An 18741-nucleotide genomic window follows, 5' to 3' on the forward strand; every position below is an offset into this window, starting at 1 on the left:
CTTTTAATTCGCTCGATGGATTGATTCCAAAATCTAATCAGCTCTTAAACTTTGTCAGCTGCGTCGAATGCCACCTCAACCACTAAAATCGGTTTATTCGTTCAAAAGAAACCGTCGACGAAAGAATTGAAAAAATTTTTATTTTTAGTTTTTTTGAAATTTCTCAAAAACATCTTGATAAATCAATTTTAAAATTTTATCAGCTCTGGAATTCAATAAAACGCGCCGATTGCCACCTCAACCGTCTTAACAAGTGAATTCGTTCGAGAGATATCCTTGTAGAAAAAATGGTAAAAAACGTTATTTTTCGAAAACAAAGGCATTCAAAAGTATTTTCGAGCTCGAAGAGCTGGAAAGCAGCGGGAAGTTTTGGGGCTGGCCCGCAGGATCAACCGATAGACCGATTTTTTTTTTAGTTTTTTATTGATTTCTCAGAAACGAATTAAACGATCGACTTCAAAATCTAATCAGCTCTATAACTTTATAAGCCGCGTCAAATGCGACCTCAACTATCTCAATTGGTTGAATTTTTTGAGAGATATCGTTGGAGAAAGAAATGGTAAAAAACGGGTTTTTCCAAATATCTTCGAAACAGCTGAACCGATCGATTTCAAATTTTAATCAGCTCTAGAATTCAAAAAAACTTGCCAATTTTCACCTCAAACATCAAAATCGGTTGATTAGTTCAAAACATATCGGCAGCTCCTTGAGCTCGAAAACAGCGGGAAGTTTTGGAGTTGGCCGGCAGGTCTAACTGACACCTCTATTTTTTCAAATAATTTTAGAGATTGTGCTTGCTCAGGCCGAGTCATGCCTGAATATTGGCCAACCTCGAGCATACATGATCATTCATGAGAAAGCATAATCATGCTTGATCAAGCATGATCACACATGCTCATGGCTGGTTAATATTCAGGCATGATCATGCATGAGATTAATGCATGATCATGCATGATCAGGTCTGATGATTTTTTTCCAGGTATCAAATCACTATTCATTAGATTGTTCCAATCACAATATTTTTCTCTCCGTGTGCAATGCGCATTGTAATTTACACAAAGTGACAGATTAAAATTTATTTTAGAAATTTTTACCAGCTGCATCTTAATTGATTATGCTAAATTAGAATATTTGGTAAAATATTCGTAAGAATAAAACAAAAGCAATAAAGTAAAAAAAAAATTATAATTGAAAAAAATCTGAAAAAAAAATCGGTTAGATGCATTCAATAACTTAAAATACATGCAGTCACTGGGGAACTACAAAAAATCTGGTTTGCCTAACGAGTCGATTATCCCTTCATTGTTCAGGTATATTTTTCCATATAAATATTTCATCCAGAGATATTTTGGCTAAAGATGTTTTGTCGTGAGGATACTTTGTTGCGGGTATATTAAAGCATGTAGTCATAATTTCTAGTCTTGTGACCGTGAGAGTTAGAGACACGGACCGGTTAGAGGAGGAGGCTATAATTTTCTGTTCCGTGACCGTCAGAATTAGAGGTACGGACTAGTTGAAAGAGAGGGCTATAATTTTTTGTTCTGTGATTGTAAGAGTCGAGGTATGGACTCTTTAGTAGACGGGGCTTTAATTCTAATTGAATATGTCAATACTTATAATCAACTCCCTATAATGACAGAATTGTTTTGTATAGTATGCATCTATTAGAGTAAAAAATTCTAAACTCGGGAAAAAATGATTAGATATGAGCAAACCGGATCAGGTATGATTATGTTAGATCAAGAAAAAAACCAGACATGATCAGGACTGTAATTATTGATTTATGTCTGATTAAGTATGAAAATGCCTGATCGGGCATGAACAGGTCTGATTATGCATAATCATGCCTAAAGTGATAAATAACCCTAGTAACCTGTGTCTGGACAAGATTCTGTAGTAAGTATCTTGAGCAAGACCCCTAGCTGTTAGCGTCTTTTTCGACGTATGTGTCTTTCGCAAGATCGTGTATCAAAAAACGTACGTCAACATTTGTGTATGTCTTGCTCATGGTATCATACGCAAGAATATTAAAGATATCTTGAACACGGTGCAATGAAAAAGTCTCTGACGCATTTCTTGCACCAGTAACTTACTATAGATACTTACGCATGGCTTGCTCAAGATCTGTTCAAGGCTCAAGGTCAGTTTTAAGCCTTGAGCAGATCTTGAACAAGTCATGCGCAACTATTTTCAACTATAGTCTTCCTCCAGAATTGAGTTATAATCTAGCACGAATTTCTTGTGTAAGGCTTGCACTAGGCTTGCAATTTAAATCTGGTCACAAGTATCTACAGCAAGACACATATGTAGAAAAAGACACTAGCATCTATTGATCTTAAGAGCAGACTTGCTCAAGAATTGAAAAACCAGACCTGAATTTGATGGTTCATGTCTGACTGAGTGTAAACAGGTCTGATTATGTAAATTGTTACTTTCTCCGAGCTTGGAGAGCTTAGAAATACCAATATATTAAGAGTATTATCAAGCTTGTAAAATTTGAAAATATTTACAATAATGTTTTCAAACGTAAAGAGCTTGAAAACAGCGGGAAATTTTGGGGCTGGTCCGCAGAAGAAACCGGTTTTCAAATTTTTTTGCTTAGAAAAATTAAACTAGCTTTTCGATTGAATTTTCTGAGTGAAAATGAATTATATTAATTGAGGATTTTCATTCCAATAAGCAGATGAGTCTTTTTCCTATGTTTTAGTCATCATCAATGAAAAAAATTTGTAGTTAGAAAGATTACGTCCAACTTCACAATAATCAATCATAAAAATTGCAAACACGATTTTTTATAATAAATCAATATTTAAATGCATATAACTGACGAGCACTTCAGAATTTTGAAAACTTGATTAGAGGAATTTTATCGGGAATGCAATGATCTATTGAAAAGATTCCAATCTAACATTTTGTGATGAAATCACTATTTTGAATAGTAAAATGTACGATACTACACTTATTAGACTTCACTAGATAGATTGCAAAGGTATAACTAACGCATTGTATTTTTTCATATTTCTCTCTCAATGAACATCACTAAATATAAATAATAAATTCAACTCTCAACATGAAAAAAAATTTCAAATTCAAAACTTACTTTTAGCTTACATTTTAAATTTAGTAATTTTAACCATAATTTTCTAGTAAAAATGCACTAAAAATTGAGCCCTTATTTATCCTTGTATGGTTAAGTTTTTCTCGAGTTCTTGAATTTTTCTCGGTTTCATGAAACTGCGTTCACTATAGCTAAATAATCAACAGCATGTAAATAATTGAAATTTTTACTACAAAATAAAAATTCTTTGATTATAATGGTTATTTCTTCTAAAGTAGTAAGTACAGAATATATAATTAATGATTTTTAATAAAGCTGATTAAATTTTAAGCAGGAAGCAAACTGCCGTCATCAGAATGGAACAGATAAGTTTATTTTTAATAAAGAGACTGTAGTTATTTTATAATCTACAAGTGTCCAACAATTGATATAGTGTCATTTAGATATTTATTTTATTTTCATGGCGTCTACTTGATAAATTAATGTTAGTTTAATACATGTATGCATATGAATCAGGCAAATAATCCAATAGGATTATTCTAGATTATCTATATTGAAAAAAGATTGATATAAAAGACAGGTTTTTTTTATTAATCATCATATAGTAAGAAAATGCTCCAACAAAGAGGTTTGTGTATTTTGTCAATATCAGTTATTCTTTTTATTGCTGCAAGTGCTAAACCATGGAAAGAATATGCAGGAAAAACAGGTAACTTAAATAAAATATAATTCACATAATGAGCAAAGTTTTTGGAAATTTTATTATCAAAAATACAACCTATTATAATCTCATTATAAATAAAAAAAATTCGAATTGTCTAGCCATTTTTATGTAAAAATCTTGTCGTCAAATAAAAATAAAAATATATTCATGACAAGTTTAATTTTTCCATTATTAATTTTAGGTCCTATAGAAAATGATATGAAGGTTTTAGGATATCAAAAACCAATCATATCATGTATCTTTTTTTATCATTCAATTATGCAATGTTTCGTCAGTATTGTCCTGACATCATCAGGCATCATGAATAAGTCAACACATATAGTCCTAATATATTATCATTACTATACTCTTTTAGTCAAAATACTTAGATTTAAGATGCCTGATGATGTCAGAATAATGCTGACAAAACATTGCATAAGTGAACGATAGAGAAAAATACATAATATGATTGGTCTTTGATATCCTGAAAACGTAATATAATTTTTTTTACAGTTTACTCCCGATCTCTTGGTTCATTACCTGAGTCTAAAATGAATACAGTCAATGTACCATACATACCAAAGCCTTCATTCTTCCCGAAGTTCGTTGATCCAAAAATGATGATAGCGCAAAAAACCGAATTATTAAAGAAACTCTTTGGTGGCCTGGATCCAGTTGATTATTCGAGCACAGGCTTATCTGATAATTTTTCCACTTTTTTACGATCAAAACCCATGAACTCTAAATTTGGATTATTTGCTTCGGAATACGGTTCCTCATACCCTGAAACTGAATTCAATGATTTTGATTCATCAGATTCATTATATCAACGTAAACGAAGCATCATAACGCCAATAACTAATGTTCCAACTAATCAAGGTTCACCCCCTTTATACCCAATATTTGGATCGATGTCCGAAGATCCCGAAGTCTATAACTATAATTCTCTCCAACAATATTTACCTAGTGTATTTGGACCTTTTGGGCCTTATGAGGGATTTGGTGCGTACGGACTGTATAATCCAAGCCCAGCCATCGATCCTGCTAGCATATTTGCAGCTAAAAAAACTCAATTTTTAGATAAACTCTTTAAAAGTCTCAGTACCAATACTTCAGATCTCGAAACAGATACACCAATTGCTAAGAGTACAATGGTCCCTTCAAAGTTTTGGTCATCGTTTTCTAATTTTAAAGAAATCACAACTGAATCTTCCCTACCTAAGAGCACAATCGTACCTCCAGGTTTTTGGGCTCCATCGTCGATTATTCCTGCTCCCGGAGAATATACGACAAAGGTTTCTATTTTCTTAGATAAATTATTTAAAAGTATCGCAAATAAGACTGCTGCCAAAGCTGCTGCTGGCTTTGACGCGACTAATATTGATTTTTCATCTGATGTAATTACGAGATCTCTTTTTAATGACGTCCCAGATGATACCAAAAATCGTGTTACTCGGTCTGTTAATGATATTCAAACCTTATCAATTGCCAAAGATGCAATTGTTGACTCGATTATTGCTGAACTTGGATCATTGAAAACAGATATGTTTGATAATTTTAATGATTTGATTATGGCTCAGAAATTATCTATGTCAATAGGAAAAAAAGGTGTCAAGTCTACCAAAGCGGGATCCACAAGTTTAGATGAACCTATACGAATTGACTACAGTATACCGTACAAACAAAAAATGATGCTATTGAGTGAAGTATTTGACATACTAACTGAACTCCAGAAGAATATAAGTATGGCTGTTTCCGATGCGATTAAAAGTAGTACTACTGAAGATCCTGATCAAGATGATAATCAATATTCGGACGACAAATACTCAGGACAAAAATATATGTTTAATGAAACTTTTGCCGATGCTGTTCTAAATAAATTAATGGAAACAAATAAACCTATAGGTTATCAAACTCCTACATCATTTTATCAACCTTCTGCATCAGTGTATCAACCTGAAGTTTCAGTTAATCAACCTCTGGTTCCAATAATTCAACCGACTGAGCCTTTTTGGATGGCTTACGTTAAAGGTAAAAATTCAACTCCAAAATCTAAGAAAATGAAGAAAGTAGCAACGAGAGATATTGAAAATGATGGAGAAAATTATATCTCAAGTAAAGATTACAGTAATGGACAGGAGAACGATAAAGACGAATATAAGCGAGCGTTGAAAATGTCTATGAGACAAGGTTATCAAAGTATGCCACCTGGAACAGTAGAAAGTGTTCAAGCTGGGGGAGGTTCAGTGCCAGGACATCAAGGAGGTGGATTGAAACTTCTTGTAAGTTTAACTATTGTAAATTTTATGTCGATTAAATATAAAATATTTACGTTCTATAGATATAAGTATAAATGGAAAAGATAGGTGTGTTATTACAAAATCATTTAATTGCAGATAAAAATGCCTCAGCATTCAATAATGGACGTGTAAAAACGTTAGTACAAGTAATTTTGAAATTAATAGGGTAACATTATAAGTTTATTCGTAGTAACGTAATTTTTTGTACACTGAATTATCGATATAGTATATATGAAGAAAGTAAATAGTTCCTTACGCTTTATAAATTTCTTGGTCTCACCTCGGAATATATTATTTCTTATCCCCCTGGTGGATCTAATTAACGATGAATAACCGTAATTTATCGTAAAATGTGGTACATGAATTTTGAAATATAATGATTTACCGTGTTACAGTAAAAACCCGTATTTTACGATGTATTTACCGTAGTTCCATGGTAAATGCCTACCGTACGATTCGGTAGATTCCTACCGTAAAATACGGTTAATGCCTACCGCAAAATAGGTGAATTTACCATAGGACTATCATAAATTGGATCCACTAGGTTGATACCGACTAGGTATAATTTTACGTAATACACTCGCTAAAAAATAGTATTTACAATTAACTCAGTATAATTTTTAGTATAAATAAAATTTTTAATTTTTATTACAAATAAAAAGTTTTAAAAAATAGTCCACTGTTTTAAAATACGAAAATATGAGATGAAGGTATTATATTGACTAAAAAAGTATTTTTATAGAGAATTACAAAAAAAAAAAATCTGGGCGTCGGTTGACCCTGCGGGCCAGCCCCAAAACTTCCCGCTGTTTTCGACCTCAAAGAGCTCGAAAACATTAGTGTAGATATATTTTCGAGCTCTTCGAGCTCGAAAATGCTATCACATGCAATTGTTTTTTTACGATCTTTTCAAGCTCTAACAAGTTACCTGTTATGCTGAAGTTTGAATATTTAAGAATGGAAAATCATCAATGAAGCGGTTTTTAAAATTTAGTTCCTGATTATGTTCAGTAAAATAAGTGTATTGAGGCAGAAATCAATGTCAGGGATCAAAATCAAGATTTAAATAAGTTCTGACTCATGTAAGAAACAATAAAATATGAAATATCCGATAAAAATATTAAAAACTACGTTTTATCGATTTTTTGGTTGATAATATGATTTAAACTAAAAACCGAGTTCGATGACATTATATGATCAAAAGAAACCATAAAAAAGATGAGTTGGTATGATATCAGGCACATTTTAATACGTTATATTATGATGTATCCGGAAAAAATAACATAAAATGTTATTTTTTTAACATTGCAACGCCGATATCTTTTGAACTAATCAATCGATTTTGATAGTTGACGTGGCAATCGGCGCGTTTTATTGAATTCTAGAGCTGATTAAAATTTGAAATCGATCGCGTCAGTCGTTTCGAAAATATTTAGAAAAAACCATTTTTCACCATTTCTTTCTCCCGCGATAACTCTCGAACGAATTATCTGATTTTGATGTTTGAGATGGCAATCGACGCGTTTTATTGAATACTAGAGCTGATTGAATTTTGAAGTCGATCGTATAAGTCGTTTTTGAGAAATCATTAAAAAACTAAAAAAAAAATTTTTTTTTTTTGTCGTAATTCGCAAATATTTTCGAGTCTATTCGATCAAATAATCTGAAATTTTCAGGAAAGTTGACAGCCAACAAGCTCTTTCGATTGCCACCTCAACCATCCAAATCGATTCATTAGTTCAAAAGTTACAAAGAGTTTACATACATACACATACACACACACACACACACACACACACACACACACACACACACACACACACACACACACACACACACACACACACACACACACACACACACATACACACACACTCGGACATCATTCTGAAAATAGTCAGAATAGCTTCCTAGGACCTCAAAACGTCGACATCTGATGAAAACTCGATTTTCGAAAATCGGTGTGTAAACAATAACTTCCCGAAATTTTTGAAAATCGTCGATTTTCTTAGCGGGAAGTTAAAAATAGTAAAATTTTTTCCCAAGTAAATCAGTATTTATAAAACGAAAAGTGATTATTATTGAGCAAAATTGCGATAATCCTGGTAATTTTTAACCTTACATATAAACATTGACATCAAAACCTTTTGTGTAGAAAATTAACTTTTCGGCAATTTAAATTATTTATAGACTATTTTTCGCCCATACAAAACAATGTTATGGAAAAAAATAACGACTTTCACATAAAAACTAAAATTATCTCAGAAATTATTGATCATACATAATTTTATGTGAGAACCTTTTTTGTAGAACATAAATATTCCTACAAAATAAAAAATTAAGCAAAAACTGCAACTATCTCAGGAATTGTCAATTGTTCATAAATCGGTATAAGAACCTTCTGTCTAGAGAATTAAATTTCCGATCAAAATAAGTCCAGAAAAAAATTTTTTTGATAATTTTGAACTTTAACTTATTTTGAGAAACCTAAGATATCAAGTAAAAAATTTTGCGCTTCGCTTAAATTTTTTTCATAGCACAATGAACAATATTTTTGGTATTAGAAGAAAAATTTCAGAAAAAGTTGATTTTTGACCCACCCTAATATAGATATTAAAAATTATTCAAACTTTTCGTTTATTGCCATTGGTAATTAATCTATTCATCAAAACCAAAATTTTAAATGTACCTTTCTCTTTTTATTTATTTTTAAATAGATAATAAAAATTATTTCTAACTTCTATTCGATTATGAATTAATTATACAAAATATTCAAATCATATGTCTAGAATAGAGTTATTGATTTTTATAGTTGATTTTATTTAACAGTAAACTATTATTTCAACAGTTCAAATTATCAATTGAATCATTATTAAAAAACTTTAAATTATTCATTTGAAATTAAATTGTTCATTTAATAGTTTCAAACAGCCCATTTAAATTCACATGTAACAATTGCCATTACTAGTTGCTGGTGAAGACACTATTCACAAGAATCTTTTCAGATTTTCTGGATAAACTTTTCCAAGACGACGTACACAAGACAATCTCGTAACAGTCTTGCGCGGGCGTGGTTTCAAGTCAACTAGCTACCTATGTCTTTATATGACTGTATCTTGCTGCAGACAATGGTCCAAAGATTTATACTTCCGGGAAAAAAATCATCAGACCTGATCATGCATGATGATGGTTGAGCAAGCCTAATCATGTTTGACTAAGCATATTCATGGCTGGTATATATTCTGACATAATCAGGCCTGAGCAAGCACAATTCCTAGAATTATTAAAAAAAAATTTTAAATAACCATAATTCAATTTTAAATAAACTTATTTTGTTAATATTGTTGTATAGTTAATGTTTACTGGCTGAAAAGTACTTCTGCAATTTTACCCGTGACGGGTCTCGAACTCGCGATCGTCGTGTTATGGCATCCGCTAATTTTTTTTCGTAATGTCTATACTTAAAAGTGAAAAATGATTTTTCTAACAATAAATTGAGTAAAAACTATGTAACAACGTGTTGCGTATTGGAAATTATTTATCCAAAAGTTTTAAAATATTGAATAATAATTTTTAAGTGATTAATTTTTTATTTGTGCTGAATGCAAATTTTTTTTCTGTAAATATTGATTAAATAAATTAGAAATTAATTAAAAAATGAAGAGACATCCATTTATCTATAACAAAACTTTATAATTATAGATTTTTAAATTTAATTAATGCAAAGTCATATTCAATCATAAATGCTTATAAACGACTATTCTTTCCACCTATGCATGATTGAGTATGACTTTGTATATGTCATGCGTGATCAAGCATGATTTTATGAATCGTGCAGAACCATACTCAATCATAAATGCTAATGTATGACCATTTTTACCTCGTTACACTTAATCATGCATGATTGACGATGGCCTTGCATGAATCATGCATGATCAAGCAGAACTTAACGGAATCATACTTGCTCATGTGCTAACATGCAAAGCCGTACTCAGTCATGTATGGCCATTATTTATCCGCTAAACATTATCATTCATGATCATGTATGATTAAGGACGGCTTTCCTAGATTAGGAATGATCGTGGATGCTCATGTAAAATCATACTGAAGCATACTGGTTCATGCATGAACGTTGATTGCCCTTCATACATGATCAGGCATAGTCATGTCTAGCCATGCATGATTTTTCATGAATAATGCATACTCATGAATGAATCACTCGTGACAATTCATTCCTCGTCTTGCATGATTGGACATAACTTTGCATGATCAGACATGACTTGGTATAGATCATGTTTGGTCTTGCCTGAATCATGCTCGCTGATTTTTTCCCGGGTTGTAAGTCTTGCGCAAAATTTGTCAAAAAACTTTGTGTAATGTTATACTTCAAGAATTGAAAAAAATTTTTCTTTTTTTAAGTATTTTGGTGACGCAGAGATTATCAGATATGCGAATAATTGAATTCCTAATCGAATTGGAAATTTTTAGTTAAGAGAAAAAACGCTAGACTTATTAATGACCTCACCCGCTTAAGTAGGATTTGAACCCGGGACTTTTCGTACGAGAGACCGACGCTTTGACGACTAGGATATGCAACCAACAGTAACAATGAAGTTTATTGGTGCTACGTAAGATTGAAAGAGTATAATTATAGCGTAAACCGTTTTTATTAACGCGACGGACACGCGAATAAAACCCGGAATCCGTATGTGGTCACCCACGTGTAGTAAAAATTATAAATAATAATAATAAATATGACTCAAAATAATAAGTAAAATAAAAGTGTGCCTGGACCAGCTCCTCAGGCTGGGTTAGTGCACGAGGGCGCCAGCTCGTTTTATAAAAACGGACAAAAATTATAACAAATCAGGGGAGAGATCACGGGACAAAATTTTGAGCGAGAATGTATGTACCAAGCGGAAAAACAACCAAATAAATATAATGAAAAAAAATATTAAGGAATAATATTACTAAAATAAATCCAGGAAATAAATAAACAAATGTTGGCTATCACTGGATTTTTTTTACTAAGTTATTTCATTCAAATATCTATAAGTATAAATCCAACAAATTATGACAATACCAAATATCATTTACTACACATTAATTCTTTACCATAAATTTCATCAAATAATGATATACTCATATTAGCCAAATAATAATAATCATTAATTAAATTATCCACGGAGGAATTCAAATTACAAATTACAAATTTACCTTCAAAAATTAATATAAATTGTATATAAATAAAAAACAAATCTATTTCTTTATTTTAAATTATTTACTCTGGGGAGAGATAGATACGGGTACTCAATATATACTTGACAACACTGGGTCGCATACTATTAAATTACAAAATAAATTTTACCCAGAGAATAATATTTTAAATAGTATTGTAATACAAGGAGCCAAATACGCTATCCTTGTCTAATCTTCTAAGGAATTTATTCAACGCGCCTATGCGCGTACACTCCGCGACAAAACTTTAGCACACTTTACATTTTTCATTATTACTCTTAATAAAAAAAGACTTTCAGCTTTTACATTCTACGATTTAAGCCAGTTAGTCAAAGTATTTATGCAAACATTACTAAGAGACAGCGATTGTTTACTTATACGTTCCGCTGAAAATCCTATCACCCGAATAAGGCGACAAAACTATAGCACAGTTAGGTAAAAAAAATTTTAAAAAACTGATCAATATTTTTAATTTTTATTTTAGTAATGAGTATATCCTCCTTTGTTTTTTAAAACTTCAATCAGTCTCTTTGGCAGCGTCTCAAATAGGTTTTTAATACAATCTTGATCTAACTTTTTCCACTCATCTTGGACAGCATTTTTTAATTGTTCAACATTATTATATTGTTTACCATTTGAGTATAAAGCACGTGCTAGTTTACCCCAACAGTTTTCAATAATATTTAAATCAGGGGAGTGCGCTGGCCACATTAAAATTGGAATATTATGTTCGGAAAAATAGCCTTTAACGAGTTTCACAGTATGAACAGCAGCATTATCGTGCTGAAAAATATAATTCTGACCTCCAATTTGTGTTCCATATTTGGCTAACTGTTCGTCGATCAATTTAATATAATTTACACTCTTAATTTTCCCAGAGATAAGTTTTATTTCTGTCTTTCCTTCAAAGCCTATAGCAGCCCAGCATATAACACTTCCTCCACCAAACTGTCTGCGACTTAAAATTATGTCGTCTTTTCTTAAATCATGGTAGTAATACTTATATCCATCAGGGCCATCCGAATTGAACTTCTTTTCATCCGAAAATATTACATGACGCCACTTTTTTTTCCATGTGATATGTTCTTTGGCAAATTGTAAGCGTTCCTTCTTATGTTTTTTACTTAAAGGTGGTTTTTTCAACATTTTCTTCCTCTTTAAATGCTTAACATCATGAAGGAGACGTTGAACATTTCTTACATTCGTATTCACGCCAGCTGTAGAAGCGATTTGAGTCGCTGTTAACGCAGAATTTGAAGCAACTCGCAAAATTGCTCGTCTATCTCTATCACTTATGACCTTTGGCCGACCTCCTGGATTTTTTTTTAGATAATTTTCTGGATCTTTTAAATAATTCATGATGACTTTTCTAAATCTATTTGTTATATTTGTTATTTGTGACACATTAAATTTTTTTTTTTAAATTATTGATGATATTTATTTCAGCTATACTAAGTTTTTTTCCACGAGGCATGATAAAAAAATAAACTAATATTTAAAATATGTAATACTTTTAAATACGTATAGAATTTACCAAACGAAAACAAAACGTATAAATTGTTCACTAAACAACCACACACTAAATGTGTGCTATAGTTTTGTCGCGCCGTTCGGGAGGTATGATCTTACACGAAACCTATAAGTAAACAATAGATGTCTCTTTCTAATAATTACATAAGCACATCGACTCGCCGTCTTTAATCGTAGAATATGAAAGTTAAAAATTTCTTTTTATTAAGAGTTGTAAGGAAAAATGTGTAGTGTGCTAAAGTTTTGTCGCGGAGTGTATGCGCCAAACTATGGGACGTACGCCGAATATATTCAACTTATTCCCGTTAAAAATGAAGCATATATGGCCATACATGGACTTACAAACTTTTTTAATACAGTTATGCATGGCCATATATGAATCATACAATGCCATGTATGGCCATACATAGTTTCGTATGACTATATATATGTCCATGATTAATTAAACATATATGGCTATATATAGTCCGTGTATGGCCATACATGTTCATGTACATAATCATATATGATTATATATGGCCATGTATGTCCGTGATTAATTGAACAGATATGGCCGTATATAGTCCATATATGGCCATACATGGCCTTATATGGTCCATGTATGAGCATATATGGTCATACAAGGCTATGTATGACTGTATATGCCCACGATTAATTGAAGATATCTGGCCGTATATGGCCGTACATAGCCCAAGTATGAGCATGTATGGCCATACATAGTTGCAGTGTTAACTACTTTTCCGGAGAATAGTGGATACAGTCTAGATAGCATAGAGTACTGTCTGGAATTTTTCTTTTACACAAAGAACTCAGCACTATCCCAGAGGGCTGCCATGACTATATTGTTTTTTCTGTATAACAGGGCTAGGCTGTTACTCTGGTCGTCCTTAAATTACCTTTTTAAGGGCGCCACTGGAAGGATTAACGGTCTTCCAGAACCGGTTCTTAATACTCAGGGTCGGTGTAAAATTTAATTGTAAGAGTAGGAAGAGGTAGGATAATTTTATAAATAACTTAGATTTAAATTATTACAGTAATATTCCCTTTTATTTAATTCACAACCTTTCAATTAAAACCTTATAAATTTATAACTTATGACCTTATAACTTTAGACCTTATAATTTATACCTTATAACTTAAACCTTATAGCTATTAAACCTTTAGACCTTATAACTTTTAGACCTTATAACCTTTGACCATTTACCTTATAACTATTAACCTTTTGACCTTATAACTTCTGCCAATTACCTTTGGACTTAATTTACTTAACTACGTAGCCACTACCTTGGCATCACACACACACTCACACTCAGTTAAAATCATTGCCAACTACTTTTGGACTTACAATTAAAATCAGTTACCTCCCGAATTATTTATCTCCTATTTACACGTTAAAATTTATTTCCCACACATACTGCACTCAAGTCCCCTGGACTTTTATCACACACACTGACTTTAAAATGGCTTTTCCCGCCACACAATTATAAATTAATTAATTAATTTGGAAGGAAGATTATTATTATTAATTAATTAATTTTAACTTAACTCCTTTACAACAACTACTATTAGTCTCTCATCTAATACTGAATTAATTTCACGATAATTAACAATTCAAGTTAGTAATGAAGTCTCATTTCTAATTCTGGCTCAACTTTCCCGACTTTTGTTTTCAGATTTCCTTATGCCGAGAATATTTCATAATAATTTTATTAACTAATTTTATTTATCTTTAATTTACTTAATCGTTAATTCAGTCTGATTAATTATTTTAATTAATATTTTAATTGATTAAATTAATTATTTTAATTGGTAAATTAATTTCTACGACGCAGTAACTCCGGCGACGGCCTGGAATTTTAAGACAACGCCCTGGACCCGGCAATTGGGCCTGGACCCGGTTAGACAACCGTCTGGCTTAATTTTATTAATAAATTAACTTTACGACTAATTAATTAAATACAGGCCTAGACGCGGATACCTCGACGAACGACTAAGTATTTTTAAATTAAATTAATATTTCGGATTTGGCCTAAAATAATTAATTTAATTAATACCTGATTATTTCGATGCGTTTCTCTTTGTTCCGTCTCTCTTTAGATCCTTTTCCTTCTCGTTCGTCGCGTTCTCCTGCTTGTCTCTCGTGTCTTTTCTCCAGTTAATTCTCGCCTCACTTTTAATTTAGTTGGTGTTGGCTCCTTCACCTGCTTTTCCAGATAATTAATACAGTGATATAAAAGGTACCGGCTAACGGCCTGGTATCAATAATATTTAATGTAATTATCGCTTGGTTCCACTAAAGAATCCAAGTTTAGAATTAATTAATTACCTGTGTGATGGAAGCGTCTTGATGGTTCGGCGTCTTGTCCGGTTGTCTCTCAGTTTGGGTTGTCTCTTCACTTATCACTGTACACCCACTCGACCGAATTCGGCTACTTCCGGAAAATTAGCTACCCCTACTTATCGCTAAGTGGGACTGACAGACAAGCCCCTACGATTTCCGCTCGGGACGACAGTCGCACTCTACCCCGGATAACCCTGGGGCAGTAATAGACTATATCGACCGCGCACATGATAGAAAATCACGGTAATTAAGCGCGGAAAATTCAAAGTTCCCTGTTACATCTGTGAATGATATACATTTCTTAAAATGGAATTCTGTTAAACTATATTGAATAAAATTTCAACCCTATCTTTACCCGTGAAAATGAAGCATATATGGCCATGCATGACCGTATATAGTTCATACATGGGTATATATGGCCATACATAGACATACAGATTTTTTATATAAAAAATTTCGGCTGACTATTACAATTACTTATAAACAGGATGTTCTAGTGTAAGAAAATAGGAATTTTTTTATAAATCACTAACAGCATATTGATAATTATATTTTGCTTTTGCGAATGGGATTACATTCTTTTAATCTTACGCAGCACAACTAAACTTCATTGTAATTGTCAGCCACATAGCCTAGTCGTCAAAGCGTCGGTCTCTCGTACGAAAGGTCCCGGATTCGGATCCTACTGAAGCGGATGCGGTCATTAGTAAGTCTAGTGTTTTTTTTCTCTGAATTAAAAATTTCCAATTCGATGAGGAATCCAATTATCCGCATATCTGATAATCTTTGCGTCGCCAAAATATTAAAAAAAAAAAATTTTTTTAATTTTTTTTTAATTTAGTTAAAATTACTATACATAGTTATATCAAGTCATATGTGGCCGTATCAAGCTATGTATGTTCATTAGGGTGCTTTGTTTGAAACGACTATTTTTTTTTTGTCCATCGACGGAATAATGCTCTGAACGTGTAAAAAAAAATTCTCACCAAAGAATTTTATTCCCTACAAAAAAGGTAATTTAGTCCATCACTGTAGAGCCAGTAGTTTCCGAGATAAATCTAATTAAATATCTCAAAATTTGCGATATCGCTGTTTTATCCACGATTTTAAAACTTTATTATAAAATTATGGCCGAAGATAGAATATAATATTTTCTGGTTACTATATCATCGAAAATATGTCCAGTAATGCGAAACCGTATCCTATTACACTTACCTCCATCTTTTTTTGTCTTAACCCAAACGTCTTTGATCATCGGAAGTTTTTTCATGCTGTATTAAGTATACAGTAAATCAAATTACAAATAATGTTTGTCAATGTTAAAAACTTTTTATTGGAAACTAATCAACGGTTTGGTAAAATTAAAAAACGAGTGAGAAAAATAAAAATTTTTGGCGAAATTACAGTGGGTTATATAATTTACAAGTCAGAGTTGTAAAAATACTGAAAATATTTGTAAACTTTTAATGACTTTATTGTAATTTCAGTTACAATTTTTTTTTGTAAATTTACAAAAAATTGTAGTAAATCAAATTACAAACAATGTTTGTAAATTTTGAAAACTTTTTATTAGGAACTGATCAACGGTTTGGTAAAATCACAATACGTGTAAGATTACTACATAAAGATAGTAAAACACCAACTCTACTTGGTAGGTTTCCTAACACGCTTTGGTAGATTGCTCGGATTGTATTGTCTATTATATTAACAACACACTGATTTGTAATTTTACTCATATTTTGTTTTGTAAAATATTTGTAATTTTACAAAAATTTTTAACAGTGTATATATTATCAAATCTGATTATATATAGACTTATATATAATCAGACCTGATCATATATAAACTTGTATATGATTATGTATGGAGTTAAAACAGCCAGGAATGATCATATCTAATAATATATAGACTTATATATAATCAGATCTGATCATATATAGACTTCTATATGATTATATATGGGATTATTACAGCCAGGTATGATCAGATCTAATTATGTATGGAGTCATATATAATTATATATGACCCCATATATAATCATGCATGATTATATATAACTTCATATATGATTTTATATAATCATATATGATCATATATATGAACATATATAATCATATATAATTAGACAAAAACTTTTTTCATCGGGTTCATGGTAGGAGGGAGATATTGATTTTTGTCCCCACTATATCGACTTACTCTCCCTTCGATCGATATTTTTTTACAATATCCTCTACTCACAAGTGTCATATTGACTAAAATGAAAATATTGATTCCATACATAGAATTCAAAATAATTATCAAAAATTAATATAAAAAAACAATAATATTAATAATCCATAAATAAATCATTAAATAATTAATCAAAATAATATAAATACTTAAATAATAAGATATTACAATAAATAAATGCGCTTTATATTAGTTAGGTGTTGTTAAATTCACAGCGAGATGGAAACGCGCGCGCAGCGATTCACGTTTCGGTCTGATTTTTTAAAAGTGTCCGGCATTTTACGTAATTATTCCCATATGTCGTTCTAAGCGTACTTCTTACTTTCCTAATATATAGCATCATTTAATTAACCACAAACGCTAACGTACGACGGACAGTGTCACTCAATAGATTGATTGAACGGAATACAACATAGTCCTGAATAGCTTAAGTGGTAGTGCACTCGGCGCATTACCGCGTTGATCTAAAGCATTATTAAATTATTTCAAATTGTGGAATGTTTAAAGATTTTGTGTGTCATCCGTGCACAGTGGCATGATAAATTAATTAAATAAATCCGTGAAGCAAGAAAATATGAAATACAAGCAGAACAACATACGGCGATGATAACATTAAGCGTTTCATACTTTTTTCAGAAAAATTACAATAGAAAAGAAATCGAAAAGGATAATAAAGACATATTTTCAATGAATAGTTTATAAATAAATTGACAACAAACATCCAATATGAAGTACATGCAGATCGATATACGGGAATTACGTAAAACTCTACTGAATTAATATACGTACATTAAGTATTATATAACATCAGTTAATCTTCTGTTACAGAACCTACCGAATCATCAAAACTACCCAAACTGGAATGAGAGATCTGATAGGGCCGACTTTTACGAGTCCTACAAAAATTATAGACATCATCACTAGATATTTTTTAAATTGTTTTTATGGCTTTTTAAGATAAATTCTTTCTAGTATGTCATCAATCTCTTCAAATAAATGTAATTAAAATGATTTATCTAAATAAAGAATCATTGGCATATATATATGTGTATAAATATATATATATATATATATATATATATATATATATATATATATATATATATATACGTTGATAAATTTAGAGGTGACAATTATTTCTCTTATTTGTGAAATTTATTAGATTCACCTTAATTTACCTCGATTGTTGTGAAAATAGAATACAGAATTTTCAATAAGTTTCAAGCGATACAACTACTTTTAAAAGTTATCAAGATTGTCTTAAGTTTTAAAAATTATAAGTGTAACTTCAAATTTTACTTTATCAGCCAGCAAATTCATCCGCTAAAATTGAAGGAAATTT

At 31.3% G+C, this 18741-nt stretch overlaps 2 protein-coding genes across 5 annotated transcripts in view; one reads left to right on the forward strand and one right to left on the reverse strand.

Moving 5' to 3' along the window:
• Window positions 1–3653: 3653 nt before the first annotated feature.
• Window positions 3654–18438, forward strand: LOC103571470 (uncharacterized). Of its 2 annotated transcripts, XM_008549637.3 has the most exons (4): window positions 3654–3767; window positions 4275–6043; window positions 6158–6197; window positions 18228–18312. In XM_008549637.3, the coding sequence occupies exons 1-3, from the start codon at window positions 3671–3673 to the stop codon at window positions 6191–6193; spliced, it is 1902 nt and encodes a 633-aa protein (XP_008547859.1). In that variant the 5' UTR covers window positions 3654–3670; the 3' UTR covers window positions 6194–6197; window positions 18228–18312. The 2 variants fall into 2 exon arrangements, with proteins under 2 accessions (XP_008547859.1, XP_008547858.1); XM_008549636.3 differs by lacking the exon at window positions 6158–6197 and having other exon boundaries at window positions 18228–18438.
• Window positions 4473–18741, reverse strand: part of LOC103571472 (GPI ethanolamine phosphate transferase 3) — a 45888-nt gene continuing 31619 nt past the window's right edge. For 2 of the 3 annotated variants that reach the window (XM_053736901.1, XM_053736904.1), the window contains one exon: window positions 8849–9335. The gene's annotated coding sequence lies outside the window, so the exon portion shown is untranslated. Of the gene's footprint in view, window positions 4551–8848; window positions 9336–18741 lie in introns of those variants that run through there. The other variant, XM_053736902.1, reaches the window with a different exon arrangement.

The sequence above is a fragment of the Microplitis demolitor genome, chromosome 2 (assembly GCF_026212275.2).
Source record: "Microplitis demolitor isolate Queensland-Clemson2020A chromosome 2, iyMicDemo2.1a, whole genome shotgun sequence".
NCBI classification, from domain to species: domain Eukaryota; kingdom Metazoa; phylum Arthropoda; class Insecta; order Hymenoptera; family Braconidae; genus Microplitis; species Microplitis demolitor.

Bases quoted from the DNA above. Each gene is read 5' to 3' on its own strand.
- LOC103571470 (XM_008549636.3), top strand. From the start codon at position 3,671: ATGCTCCAACAAAGAGGTTTGTGTATTTTGTCAATATCAGTTATTCTT. The intron at 3,768-4,274 runs GTAACTTAAATA...TTTTTTTTACAG, and splicing joins AGAATATGCAGGAAAAACAG to TTTACTCCCGATCTCTTGGT. The intron at 6,044-18,227 runs GTAAGTTTAACT...CTTCTGTTACAG, and splicing joins GAGGTGGATTGAAACTTCTT to AACCTACCGAATCATCAAAA.